The sequence below is a fragment of the Falco naumanni genome, chromosome 4 (assembly GCF_017639655.2).
Source record: "Falco naumanni isolate bFalNau1 chromosome 4, bFalNau1.pat, whole genome shotgun sequence".
Classification (NCBI taxonomy): domain Eukaryota; kingdom Metazoa; phylum Chordata; class Aves; order Falconiformes; family Falconidae; genus Falco; species Falco naumanni.
In genome coordinates, this window is record NC_054057.1 from 42,751,898 (window position 1) to 42,766,449 (window position 14,552).

Below are 14,552 nucleotides of genomic sequence, written 5' to 3' on the forward strand. Positions count from 1 at the left end.
GACTGTTAAAGTCAGTAATACTTTGCTTTTCCATTACAGCTGACGGGATTTCTGCTGCACAAAGGCTAAGCAAAGCAAAGATAGAAAGATCTGGTGCTTGGAGCAGCAATACTTTTATTTACTGAAACCTCGTGCACGCAGAAGGTAGAATTAATTTAATTGCAAATAAATGCCAAGAAATAAATTAATGAAACTACTAAATTTTGCAAGAAAAATATGTTATGGGTAAGATATTCTTTTGTGTCAGTCTTCTCAAAGAGAGGGAGACAAAGGAAAACGGGTAGGGAAAAAAAGGCTGTACTGAAAGCACATACAGAAATCAAACACAGGAAAACTGTTGGGGACTTAATAGTGCTAGAGGTAAATTGGCCGCTATTCTTTCTATCAGAAAGAGACCAGAGTATTTGATTAAGTTAAACAGGAGCCATTTCTTTGTTCCTGAGAACAGAGAAAGCAGCATTTCAACCAGACAACTGAGACAGAGAACCCAGGGAAAAAAAAATCTATTAAAGAGATAACAAAAGAGAAAAGCACTTATACTAATTCTGTCAAAACTCATGAAGCATCCGGAGAGGTTTATAAAGGTGATATTCTTCTAAGGCACATAGAGACTAGGCTGTAGTAGAATATTTGAGGTAGGTCCAAAGGATTGGTGTTTTCTTGGCATTTTTACAAGTTAAAGGCCCAGTAATGCCTATGAAATAAGCTAAACAGCTAAATCTACAAGGGCCAATAAAACAGCACAGCTGTGTGGATTAGAAATTAAATGTTACAAAGACAAAAGCAGTCAAGAGCTGTAACACCGAAATTATGTCAAGAGGTGCTGTAGAAAGGCAGGACAGCAGATATGATGAGTATTTCAGCTGTTTTACCTAGAACAGGCAGCTCACATGTTCTGAAGGGGCCAGCACTAGTATTGCTATAAATAAGAGGGTAAAAAGCTGTTGTTTCTTGAAATCGGTCATGTCAAATCAGTATCCTTTTATCTCCATGGTAATTTATAATATTTACCCATCAGTGCATAAATTAAAACAAACCCCTTGCCTGCACCTATATTCACTTAAATCACTGTTCACCTTTAAGCAAAAACAACTCTACCCATCTACTGCTATTTATTCTTTAGATTTTAATATGTGAGGAAATAATCAGTTACCCTTTGAAAAAAAGCCTAATTCTTCTCTCAATGATAAATCAACACAGTATGTATTTTACAACACTGTGTATCCTGAACACATTTGGTGCAAATACCTTGATCTTACTGGGGTTAATTTAGGGTAGATACTGATTTGAGAGCAAAATATGGCCCACCAGCTTCCATATTTAGGTTAATGCAAAGATTTATTAGTCCTTTAGGTAAACATTGACCTTGGCTTCACCTTGGTCAATATTTACTCCTCAAGTTAATAAATCTTTATATTAACTGCAATTGAAGTCAATCTCTGCTTAAGAGATAAAGACCAAACAGGACCTCATATGAAGACAGCATTCATCAGATAAACTCTGCAGCTTGATTTATCTTCTTGCCCACTTGTCTTAAAAAAATGGTAATCCATAGATGCTGAAAGATGTTCCTCTCAAGGGGAAGGTTTTGTTTTGTTTTGTGTTTGTTTGTTTTTTTAACCTGTAATTTTGTGTGCTTCATTTGCATTTTCAAGTAATGGCACAGCTTCTTGTCTCTTCCACTTAGGAATGGTCAGAGTTTCCAAGATATTATTCTAAAGAATGTTACATCCCTGCACATTCTATTTACCTATATGGGCAAGCCTGGAGACTATTTTACTCAGTGAACAGCTCTCCCATAGAGTTGGTTGCTATTTGGTTTGAACAAGGTGACAGGTCTGACTTTTTGGAATTCATAGTTATTTTGGAAAAAGGTGCTGACTGGGGGTGATGAGAATGGCACTACAAACAAACACCAATAATACACAAATCAACCAACATGAGAACCTCGGAAAAACAGGAAACATTGAACTTATCGGAAGAGAAGAAACATCGAAGACTTAACTCAACTGCTGGGATTGGGAATCTCCATTACTGTAAAAGAAATTGTCTTGAGAAGTGTTTTGATAAGTAGAGGATGAACTCACAGTTAAGAGATTTCCTTGAAATTAGCAGTAAAATAGAAAACCAGACAAGAAGCATCTTCTCTTTCCATGATTTCAAACACTACTGCACTGATTAAAATCTCACCATGCTGTTTTCTCCACATTTAAGTTGTGCTTTTAAAATCCAAACCAAACCTGTTTTGTCCATGGGTCTCTCTGATTGAGTCCAGACTAGATTGTACCATATTTCACTTTTAAGTGGATTCTAAACAATATGAAGCCTTTCTGCTTGACTGCTGTCCCCAAATTGAGGACTTGTTCAGAGATAATTAGTCAGATTACAGAGAAATTAAAAACTGAACTTTCTGAGAAACAGAATCCAAGCAGCATTATTCTTAGAAACTAAACGGCAAAGCTGTTTCATTTTTTCAAACATATTTAAGATCTCACTTAAGTAAAAAACACTTCACTCCTGCAGGCATCCCCTTTGAAGTCAATAGGATTAGCCATGGATAAAATTCATCCTAAATTCTGTGTAGAAAGACAGGTACAAAGTCAGTGAATCATTTAAATCCCCCAGATTCTCAGCATTAGGCTTGGAAGCTGGAGAGGTCTCTTGTTAGTCCCTTGGACCGGAGCGTTTCATCATCTGGAAGTCTGGGGGGCAGGATTTGTCCTCATGGAAGATACTTTAAGGCTCTCCACTTAGGTTCCTCTCTTCCAGCCAGCTGCAGTTTCCGCATCCTATTGTTTTTCTCCATGCAGCGCTGATGAGTTTACAATGATGCTGTGATGCCTTTCCGCAGGCAGTGCAGGGAAATGTCATGCTAACTCCATTAATAAATCATCCTATTGGCATAAACTGTTGGAATGGCAAAGCCAGCTCTACTAGCAAGACAATATATACTCATCTTCCAACCCCCCAAAACCTGATTTGCATCTCTTTTTCTCCACCTCCCTACCCTCTTCGTCAAAAAGAGCAGCTTAGTAAATGACAGGGCATACAAAAGGATAGGAGCTGTATGAAGCCAATGGTGACTGGTACAATATACCTCTGACTTGCACTGTAAACGATGCAACGATTCATAGGTGTACGTCTCTCTACACTGTCAGACTTACCTCTAGTTCATGAAAATAAAATGTAGATAGTGTTTCAACACGGCTACAAAATCAGCCAGGGTTTTACAGGGATTTTTTCAAGGATAAGCATAAATAAATAAAGGTGGTTTTCTTTAATTTACTGGCATGTGGACTGAGGGTTGGGAGTTTAACCGTTTGAAGGCAACGCTGCGAGTAAGTGGAAGTCCTCAGAGAGGGAAAACCAAACAAATTATGGCTGCTACCTCCCACTATTCTGCTTTAATTGGCGGGGGCTGCCTTAGAGAAAGGTACAGAAGCCTTTCCCGGCGGCAAGATCGTTTTGACGTATATAAATACAGGGGAGCATTTACGTATTGACTCGTTTACGTCTCCGCATCACACGTTTGCGCTGAAACCTGCCCCCGCCGCTGGTGTGGAGGTGCACACAGGCGCCTTAACGCCGTCAGCACGGAAGGGGACGCGCGGTCCGGGAGCTCGCAGCCGGCGCTCGGAGCGGGGCCGCCCCGCTGCCAGAACCGCCCCACCGGCACCGGCAGCCGCGGGCGCCGCGCGGAGCCCTCCTGGCCGGCCCCGCCGCCCCGGCCCTCCCTCCCGGTTGCCATGGGACCCGTGCCACCGCACCACTCCGCGGCGGCCCGCGGCTCCCGGGCACCGGCGGCCGGCCCGGGGGGCAGCTTTCCCCGCGCCTTGCCTGCGCCGCCGGCCTGCGGGGGCGTTCGGGGTGCGCGCTGGTTTTTAAAGCCGCTTCTCTCGCCTCTCTCCGAAACCGAGTGGCCAAAGCTGTCGGGGAAGCGCCCCCGCCCCGGGTCTCTCGCCTTTGTTGTGCTCAGCCCGGCACCGGCGAAGGCGTCACGGAAGGAACCGTAAATGGTCGCTAAAAGGCGGCGGCAGGTGATGCCCCGGCTGTGGCGAGGGGGGCGGCTCGGAGCCCTTCACCCCTTCCCTGCCCCGCTCCAGCCGCTTCCCGCACCGTGTGCCGAGGGAGCCGGGACGCGCAGGGTAGTCAAGGGCGCATGTGTGTAATTAATAAAGTAAATTAAAGGGTTTTAAAAATTAATTCTACTCATTTAGTCACCAATCTGTTAATGAGGCATGGAAAGCCCCCGGGATCGATAGTCGGGAGTAAAACCGAAGTAGGTGAAGGAGGTGCCTGCTGAATGGTAAAAGGTTTATAGAGGAAGTATCCGTATCTCAGGCGATATAAATATATATAAAAGGATATGTATAAATCTTTTCCTGCGCTGGCGGGGTCTGGATTCCATCAGCGCTACGGAGGCAGCCGCGGTCTTCCTGCTTTATGGGGCTCCAAACTTTCCCCTCCCCAATACCGCGGGGCTTCAACCTTTGCTCCGCCGCATCCTCCCGGCCAAAGGAGCCTCTGGCTCCTACCATAAATATTAATACTCTGCGCTAGTGCGAGGCATAATTATCTTCCCTTAATTGCAAATTCAACCAAAAATTGAGCCTGCTGTCATTCAGGCACCTCTAAATTATTGTAATTAGGGCTTTTTTACATCAAGTCAATCCCTGGGCTGAATTTTAGCCCTTGAATGCAGTAGTGCAACATGTAAACCATATGCTGTGCCGTGCTACCCGGGAAACCCCACCGCCGGGAAAAGCCCGCCCCCGCCCCCCGTCCCGACTCCCGGGGACAGGCTGGGCTGCCGGCGGGAGGCGCTGCGGGGGGTGCGGGGGCAGCTGGCGGGGCTTCGGGGGGGCGCCTGGCGGCCGGGCGGGCACGCCGCCCCGCGGGGGGAGAACGGCGCCCGGGAGCGGAGGCGATGCCTGGCCCGGCTCTCCGGTCCATCGCTGCCGCGGACCCGTTCGGCCACTGGCCCCCGCGGCCGCTGGGTAAGCTCTCCGGGAGAACGGGCACCCCCCGCCCCCGGCCGAGCGGGGTCGCGCTCCCGCTGGCCGCCCCTGGTGCGGCAGCAGGGGCCGGGGTCCTCCCGGGGGCCGTTCCGTGCCGCCCGGCCCCGCCGCGCCGCCCGCCGAGGCGGGAGGGACGGGGCGGCCGCCGGGCAGGGTTTGCCGGGGGCCGCCCAGGGCCTTTGTCCGGCGGCCGAGGGGCGCCCCCTCCGGCTTCGGGCCCCGCGCTGGGGTCTCCGAGCCAGGCCGGAGGAGCTGGGGAGCGCCAGCCCCTCGGCTGGGTGTGGAACCGCGGCCGGGTTCTAGCACCGGTGCTGGGGCCGACTTGTGCAGGTGCTGCCCGAGCTCGGCCTGTGCCCGCTTCTTCCGGGGGAGAGGGAACGAGCCGGTCCCCAGCATAACCCCTTGGCGGGGCGGGCGCCGCGCAGCTGAGGCACAGGTGAGGCCACCGAGGTGTGCAGGGGAAGGTGCCGCTGGCCTTGACCTACCTGCAAGCCCTTGCCGGGGAACCGACACCTGGCCTCCAGGGCGTGCTTCTGGCTCATGAGGTAAGCCTTGTCTTTCTCTCCCAAGATGGGGGTAGCTGAGGGCACTGCTCCTGCCACAGGACATGCGGCCTTCTGGGTGAAGCTGGGGTGCTGCATGGAAGGGGCCGCCGGGTTTGCTGGGCCAGACAGACAGCAAATGAGAAGGGAGCCCAAAGCCCGTGCTGTGGACCTTCTGCCAGAACGGAGGGGACCGGGGACTCTGTGCCCTGTGAAATTAATGTGCAGTGATTCTCATACAAAACACATCAGCAGCCTTTATTTTAGATGCTAGGGCATGCCTGGTTGTGTGTAGACTGCTAGTGCTACTGTTTGTGAAGGCTTAAATCCAGTGTGCTGCCTTCCAGGCTGAAAGGGTGAGAGCTAATAATTGTTTGTGCGGAAATGTGGCATCAAGCTTTCAGAAAACTACTTAAAAACACAAGTGTATAAATTAATACTCAGGACGATCTGCCACAACACTAAGTGCAGGAGCCATGTGAGCATACCTTATCGCTAGCCAGAGAGGAGGTGCCAGTGGCACTGGTGGTGCTCTCACGTTTGGTGGTAAGGAGCTCTTCCTCTCTTATCTCCAGTTTATTCATTCCTGCCCTTGTGCTGCCTGCTGTGCAGTGCTTGCAGAGCTATCTGTGTGGCCATGAGTGACTCAGACTGAAGAATTGTTATGGCTATTTTTTCTTCCCCCCTCTTTCCCAAGTCTAGTAACCGAGTTCTGCTGGGAAGTTGTGTTCCTTCCTTCCTTCCCTAGGCACACTCCTACTGTATCTTCATTAACACAAGTCACACAGGACTCGCCTGCAGCTTCTGATGTCCCAAGCAAGGTGATGGAGTGCAGGATTGGTAGAATTATAATCAACGAGAAGGGTTTTTTTCATGCTGCTTGGGAGGTTGTGTTTTTCTGAGTAGGAAATTCACAGAGTAAAATACTGTTAAAAGAATAGGTACATAAAATCAAGCACTCAAAAATTAGCAAACAACAGAATGAAAAATTTCCCTACAAGTTAACATGGCCTTACTGTAATGGGCTTTTTGACCGTTTTGGTTTTGAGATTTTTGCATCATCTTTGCTGCAAGACTCCCTCATTTGATGCAGAAGATACCTCATGCCCTGCAAGTGACTCCAGGTGTTTCAGTCACTGTTCCTCCTTTGTGTGGGCTGTGGTGTTGTGTGGGCAGCAGGAGTAGGCAGTGCGGGAGGGGGAATCCTGCAGGCAGCAGATCAGGGCTGCTGGGGACACAGCTTTGCCTCTGCTGCAGAGCTCATCTGTTACCTGGGCTGGTTCCTGCAACAAACTTTTCTGGGATGGCCATTTTGTGCTGTTCTTATTTCTGGTGCTCAAAGAGCAGCTGAGACCTGAACTAAAGGAGATCTGATTTCGGAAACGCTTCTAAGTTGTTCAGAGTTACACTGTCAATCCGTGAAGTACTACAGCACACAAAGATATCACAACACCCATCTCCCATTGTTTCCAGCTGGGACATCCAAAACTGAGGGCACTAATAGTCTTTCTGTCCCTGCCCAGCCTCACCTGGGGCCTCACCCACCCTGCCCATGGCCCAGGACCCCACATCAGCCCAGCCTGTGGCCATCAGTCCCTGTCCCAGTGATGCTGTAGGATGCTGTAGCCTCTGCCCTGCCAGCCAGGGGAGAGCCGGGCCTTGTTGCTTCCTGATCAGAACCGTTTGAGAGATCAAACATTTCAGCTTTAAATTTTGTCTTTCAAGGTCTTGCATATACAACTAAGAGAATAATGCCACCTTGCCTCGCAGTGATGTAGTGCAAATAATTCAGTATTTCTAACGAAACGAGCTAGTGAGGTAGGAAGACCAGAGAAACCCTGCGGAGAAATTACTGACGCTGAGAGGCTGGCGAGCCCCCACTGGAACACAGCAACAACAGATCCCATCTTAAAGAAGCCACATGGGAGTGAAGAACTGCATACTTCTTGCTTTAATCTTTGCTGTTGTCTTGCGTGGCTAAGTTGCTTAAAAACTAGAAGGTCCTTTGAAAGTCACCAGGCATGTTAGCTGTTCTGTAAAACTGAAAATAATATTACACTCTGTAATGTTTTTCAATGCATAGTCTGTTACTCCTTCTCTCAAAATTTCACTTGCTGAAGGGGGATATGGTGGCAGAGGTGACCCAATTCTGGCCTGTTTGAAGTGAAAAGGATTTGCTCCTGACTCCGTGAGAGCCCACATTTCACATGAGGCAAAAAAATTTACATTCCTTTGCCTCCTTAAGTTCAGCCAGTGTGGATTTGGTGAGCCCTAAGTGTTACAGAAAGCTGTTTTCTTCTTGAGCCTGCAGATGATGACCCTGTTTTAGGTAAACCAAATTGTGTTTTAATTTCCAATTTCAGAAACAAACACAGATGTGGTAATTACCACCTATGAGCAGGAAACAAGGTTGTGTAAATGGGTCAACATGCTGCCTGGGCTTGAGCCAGAAAAGTGTTTTATTTATGTTACAGAAATCATGATTTGTTTAGAAGGGAAGTTTTAGATTAAATCTTAGTCCTTTAGGAATAGGTATAGTCAGTGAAGCTTGTACTTTCACTAGTTCTCAATCATTCTGCAGAGGTATCATCTGCTGTGTATTTTATTTGCTTTGTATGTTATTTGCAATAGTGTTAATAACGTTGTTTGCAATATTAATAATACAGGATTGCTGCGAACTTGTGCTTAACTCTGTGTGGAAAAATGATTTGTGATGGTAATTATACAGCCAGTAACATGCCATCTGTGAGTTTGTAGATATTTATTACAAAGTTTCCTAGAAAGGCCCCGCCATGCAGATGTAACTGCCCTCGCCTTCAGTTTGAGCTTTGCCCTGGCAACAGCATCCCTCGCTGACAGGCGGGTGGTGCAGCAGGAGGGATGCTCAAGGAGCGGTGCTGGTTCTGTGGCCTCTGGAGTTGGTCTGACAACATGGAAGTGGCACATAGGTGTGTCTGTCCTGCTTGGCAGCGGAGGAAGGAGGAAGGCTGAGCTTCCAGAGGGAAGAGGGTACTTTCTCTGAAAATCTGTTTTTGCACTGATAAAGACTTTCCCCTGAGTACCTTCCACAGCAGTGAAAAGCAGTTAATGAGATGCAGAACTCCTCTTTGCCCAAGCTCTCGTGTTGCGCTCCTTCCCAGGATCCAGCCCTTGCTAGCCATGCTAGCGCAGTCTCAAGCCAGACTTTCCCTCGGGCTGAAAGCAAGCAGTTTGGGTAAGCAAAGCTCAAAGCTCGTGCCCCGCAGCTCAGAGGAGGCAGGCGGGAGAGAGCCCGTATTCCCTGGAAACTGCAGGGGGCACAGTGTCATTACTAGAGGGCCGGGATAATTGGATGCTGTTAACTTGCCTTCCCTGATGAAAATCCAAGATGGAACGTTTAGTGGCAGAAAATCGGGTCCTGGCTTTGGTTACTCGCCTGTGTAAAGGTGCCGTGGAGTGATGCTGGGTTGGTGCTTTAGCTCATTGCCAAGCGAGAAGCGATACCTGGTGGAATCACTTTTCTGCTTGTGGTGGCAGCGTGTTGGTTGCTGAGGGGAAGGAGCTGGCTGGCCCAGGCGGCCCTGCGGCCTGGCAGGGTGTCAAGAAGCTGGTGCAGCTGCAGGTGCGTGAGCAGCTGCGGTGCCGCGTGGGGCCGTGGCGCGTGGGGCAGCCAGGGCCAGGTCAGCACAGTGCCCTCCCGTCAGCAGCCCAAGCCGGTGCTGAACCAAGTGGCAGCTCCCAGGGCGCTGATGCAGAGTGACAGTGAAGCCTGTCAAGAAGCCCCATGTCGCGTCAGGGACACAGCCCCTGTCATCCTGAGACACAGCATTTGCTCCCATCCTCATCAAAAGGGACGTGATGCAGGGTGACTGGCAAAACACCCAGCACTGAGAATTTGAGGGAGTAGGTTCGCTTCACCTTTTCCAAACATTAAAAAGCACTGAATGTGAAAGAATTATTGTTAGTAGAATACTTTCTGCTAGTACGTAATACTTTGAAATGCATTAGTTTGGAAGCTGAATGTATTCGATGTCGGTTTTGGTGTATTTTTCTTATATGCAGCTGTGAGGAGCAGACCCTCTCACCCCCTCATCTGTTCTGGGCCAGCAGGATGGAGCATTTGCTTTCGGTGTGAGGACATAGATACAGCCATTTGAATGGTATCTTGGTTTTTTTTTTTTTTTTTTGCCTGCAGAAATGCCTTGTACAGCTGACATCACCAGTTCAGCAATCCACAGTGCTGAATAATCGTAAACATGTTTGTCCTACTTATTCCCCTGGAGGATTTTTCCACTTAAAATATTTAAAGGAATATGTACTTGCTGTGACATAGGTCTGTTTTAGAAATACTGTCACATTATACTAACGCTAAAGTTCATAGATTTAATAATGACTTTCCCACAATTAAACCCCAAAAGGTTTTGCCTGTAGGTAAAGAACTCTTTACCAGCTGAAAATGTTATAACTGTCTAAGCAAAACCATTTGTTTTTATGGAAAATCACTCTCTGATAGTAAATACATATGTGTGAAGCGACTGTTTTGTGGTCTTAGAACTCGTAAATTGACTCTAGAAGCATTTGTTTCTCAGGTGTGTCATCTCTGTGAAGTACAGCTAGGACAATAAGGAGTTTGATACTCTTGAGCACTTGCTTTTTCTCTAGACTTGTGGTAGTGTTAGGTTTTGAAAACATTTCACTGCTAATATTTGGCTGAAATCAGAACAGAAAATACGGGTATTTTCACAATATGTCAGTGAAAACAAAAGTCAACAAGAGAAAAACACTAACAATTTTGAATAACAATGTAATATAAGGTTTGCTTACTCCTGCGTAAACTTTATGTTTATCTTTGGGAATAAAGAAGAAAAGAGTGACTGGGGAAATGGTGTTTCTAGAGCTGCCAGGAAGCACTGTTAATAGTTAAATAGAATTTATCATGGTATTTGTTAGAGTTTCAACCAAATATTAAGACACAGTTCACTTCTTAATTTTGTTTTTATTTGGTACCAGTGTTGTTTGCAGATTATCAGCCAAATAAAGTGTCATGACTTATTCAGATGCTTTACTACAAAGCTAGTTCACCAAGGAAGTTTATTAAATATTATATGAAAATAGTTTGCAACAGTATGAGTGGGGTCATATAGCCTCCTAGAAAAAAAAAAGGGATTCTTCCATGTATCTAGCACTTCTGTACGTATTTTACAACAGAGGGTACATCTCAGTTGATAGAGATTTCACCTATGTTTAGGTGACTGCATTTTTAGGTAGTAAATGAGTCAAAGGGAGAAGAATCTGCCAAGTACTTTTCATAAGCGGAGTTACTTACAATCTTCTTCAGCTTGGCAGGTTCCTGTGACAACAGGGAACTGATCAGAGAAGGTGTGGGCTGGGCTGGTGATTCCTGCAGGTGAAGCATAGCTCAGCATGGAGGGGAAGATGAACCCTCCCATGGTTTCTACCCTCTGGCTTGGCACCAACACCTTGTCCCGATCTGGCCAGTTCTGTCCCTGTGAGAGCCCAAGCAGCCGCGCCAGGCAGAGCCGTGGGGGCGGGGGGGCAGCTTTCTTCCCCTCCCTTCGGTTCTGGCCTGTCAGCACCTTTCGGCAGCTGGGGCCAAGCTTGCTATTTCTGAGGACAATCAAAACAAATAATTCTGTTAATCTGCTTTCACCCCTTCCAGCACTTTCTAGAGATTTTGTTTTGTGATTGATTCTGAGCTTTGAGTGAAGCTTTGCTGTGAGTAGGATCTTCTTTTGCAGTCTCATTTAGTGCCTGTTACCTTGAGGGATCATACTACCACTTTCCCTTGTGCAGGGTGCTTATAAAGTCCCCCTTTTGTACCTGAACTCCTGTTCCTATGAAAATGTGTAGGAACTTCATAGCTCAAAGCAATCTGTACTCCTCTGTCAAATTTGGTTAAAGCTGGCCAGAGGATTTGCATGATGCCTGGGTCATACACATACAGAGACACATGGTGCCTGTGCATCTCGGTTTCCTTAGGAAACAAAGTTAAAATTGACATCCATATATTTTCCTAAGATCAGAAGCCAAATTATTACATCTGTGTGCATGTGGAAATCTTTCCTTTACAACTCCTGGACTTAGTGCGGAAAGCTTAAATGCAAAACATGAAAAAAAAAATAGCTGTCTTCATGGGAAGCTACAAAACTTATGGGCCTGGTCAGTGTCCATGAAAGAGCTGGGTTGAAAACCAGTTCCAGGGTCAGAAAGGACAACAGCTATCCTGCCCAATGTAGCTATGCAATTGTTCCTTGGCTTACACTTATAGGAGTTGTTTTCCAATTTTTTACCACTTCTGTACAACTGTCTGTAAGAAAGATGAGAGATTTGGAGAAGTGGGCATCAGGACTGCATGTAGTAGTGGTCTTGTGAGTGGATTGTACTATAGCAAAATCAATTCCTTTCACTCAATATTTCCATTTGCACCTTATGCCGCAAGCTTGTGTTCTGGTGCTTATTTGAATGAACTCTTTGGCTTCCCTCTGAGAAACTGATTTTCAAAGTAGTCTTCCGTCCTTCCAGCATGACCTGCATTTCTGATTTCCATTTGACTTTCCTGAAACGTCCTGCGGGGCTGTGACTATTTAGCAGAACTTGTAAGAATGACATGATCCCTTCATTGCTTTCTGCAGGCCTTGCTTTTAGTGCCATGTGCAAGCCTGACTGATCAAGATCTTATGACATTGTGTAGACCATCAGTGAATAGATAAAAAGACTAAGAACTACTCCCAGAAGGTTTACCCAGGAAAAAGTCCCTTTCAGATAATTGCTCATTAAACCACATCTTACATTTTGATATTCTTCAGTAAGGTGGTTGTTGATCTACGTGTTTCTTACTATCTACGTGTAAAGGAGGTCTCACTTCTGCGGTTCCAAGTCAGATGCGTGGGAGAGATCCAACCATACTGTACCGGTGCGGCTGTCTTTGGCTTTCTATTCAGCTGTCTACTGATGTCAGGCTAAACAGTCCATACCTTCCGAGTAATTTTTCTGTGTTTTAAAATAAGGAGGCACAATTGGGTGTTTTCTGTTACTGCCCAGGGAACTGCGGCTGTTCAGGCAGAGTTTAGGGTGAGAAGCTTGCAGTGGAACCAAGGGCTGTGGGTGGGCCTGAAACAGGTGGTGGAGGATGGGGCAGAAAGGGAGCAAGCTCAAGGAGAAAGACTCTGTTTGTTAAATCATGCTCCTGCTCAAAGCAGGTATGGTGTCTAGGGTTCCTAAATCTCACCCATCTTTTGCAATCACCAGATAGCTGAGAAGTTTTCTGGTGAGTTGTGCCTTGTGTTCCTTTCCAGTGCTGGTCCACGCAGATGTAACAACCTACTCCTGCTGCCAGTTGCTTTCTTACCTCAAGCAGCAGGTGTGTTTGTGGTGAATCTAAGGATGTCATCCACAGTGGTGAGCCCTGTGGTTCAGAATCAGTCCATGTGACAAAATTTCTGTTTTGTTTTTTTTTTTTTTTGTGTTTGCCTTCAGTAAAATGTCTTCATTTGTCATGGATGTGGTATAACCATTGTTCAATGATGAAGGCTGCCAAATGATGTTCTGGAGAACTGGAGCCTATCCTTGCTATTGCTACAGGGCTGTACATTTTCCTGGTCAGATTATTTAAGCGAAATCTTCTATAGGCAATTACTGTTTTCATGTTTGTGATGTGGGAATGCTAGGCGCTCAGAGGTGGAGTTCACGTGATGAGAGCTGTGCTTTGAATCTATGAAGTCCTATATAATGTCCAGTGCTTTGAAAAAGCAGGCTCCTGGCATCTCAAATTACTATTTATTTTTCCCCCTAATCTGTCTCTAGTTCAGTTCACGGTCTGTAAAATGGGAGTAGTAATGGTGTCTCCCATCTAATCTAGGAGGAAAATAATAAAAAGTTAGTGAAGCATTTTGATACAGCGATGGATGTCCATAAGGAAATAAGTGATTCCTTTTGGATAGTAGAGTTTAAATGGCATGTGAAAATAAAGTCTTGGTTTATACCTGGAATAACAGGAAGAAAATAAAATGCTAGGCTTCTGTTCATTAAATTAATGCTGCCTTCTCTGCATTGAATAACATAGAGATACTGTGGCAGAACAGTGTGTGATCATGTAATCAGAGATTATATATTAAAATCTGATAAACAGGTATGCATCTGGAGGCAAATCAAAGTTGCACAGATATTTAGTTCTATTCTTTTCCCAAATCTACTGTCAGTAATCCACGAATATGTTAAATATTTTATTTCAAGAAACAGCCTGAAAGACTATTTGTCAGAAAAACAATATAAAGAACATCATGAGCGGTTTTGTATGTCCATCTCCCCATACTCCCTTCCCTGCCTGTTGCCATATACATGTCGTAAATCCTCTACATTGTTGCTCTCTAAGGAACTGTGCAATTGGTTCATTGTTCGCATGTCAGTTTGCATATGCAAATGACACGACACCATACATTTCAGCAGCAGAAAAAGCTGTTTCTATAATCAGGAAAACTAGCAATTAATGAGGTGGGAGTAAGAGCAGATATTGCTACAGGCAGGAACAGCAGGCTTTTGTGCCATTTCTCCATGACTTTTTGTGTCCCCTGTTTGGGTTTTAAAACTGTTACGTAGCTGAGACGGCCCCTGGTTGTTGTCTTTCTGGTTAATTCTGCCTTCCAAGGGCTCAGCACTATGTAAACATACAGCTGAAAACTCATTGACTCTGAAAATTAATTTAAAGGTGAGGAGACTAGATCTGACAAAAACTATGTAACTGAATAGCAAGCTTTTAGAAATCTCGTTTCCTCAGCAGATGTGTTGCTCTCCAGGCTGCCTTAAAGCTGAAGGTGGGAAAATAGGAAACAGCCACAACCGAGGCAAGACTTTCAGCAGAGGCGAGCATGTGGAGGAGCTGGGGGATGCTGCTTGGAGGAACCATGAACAGGAGATGTTGCCTTCTGGATGTTTGTGCTCTGCCACACTTTCTGTACATACACATAACCCCTGTGTTTATCTGCTAGCCCTCTAC

At 46.1% G+C, this 14,552-nt stretch overlaps 1 protein-coding gene across 1 annotated transcript; it reads right to left on the bottom strand.

Moving 5' to 3' along the window:
- Positions 1-4,685: 4,685 nt before the first annotated feature.
- On the bottom strand, positions 4,686-5,627 carry LOC121086056 (translation initiation factor IF-2-like). The gene has a single exon (XM_040589233.1). The coding sequence runs from the start codon at positions 5,625-5,627 to the stop codon at positions 4,686-4,688; it is 942 nt and encodes a 313-aa protein (XP_040445167.1).
- Positions 5,628-14,552: the final 8,925 nt, after the last annotated feature.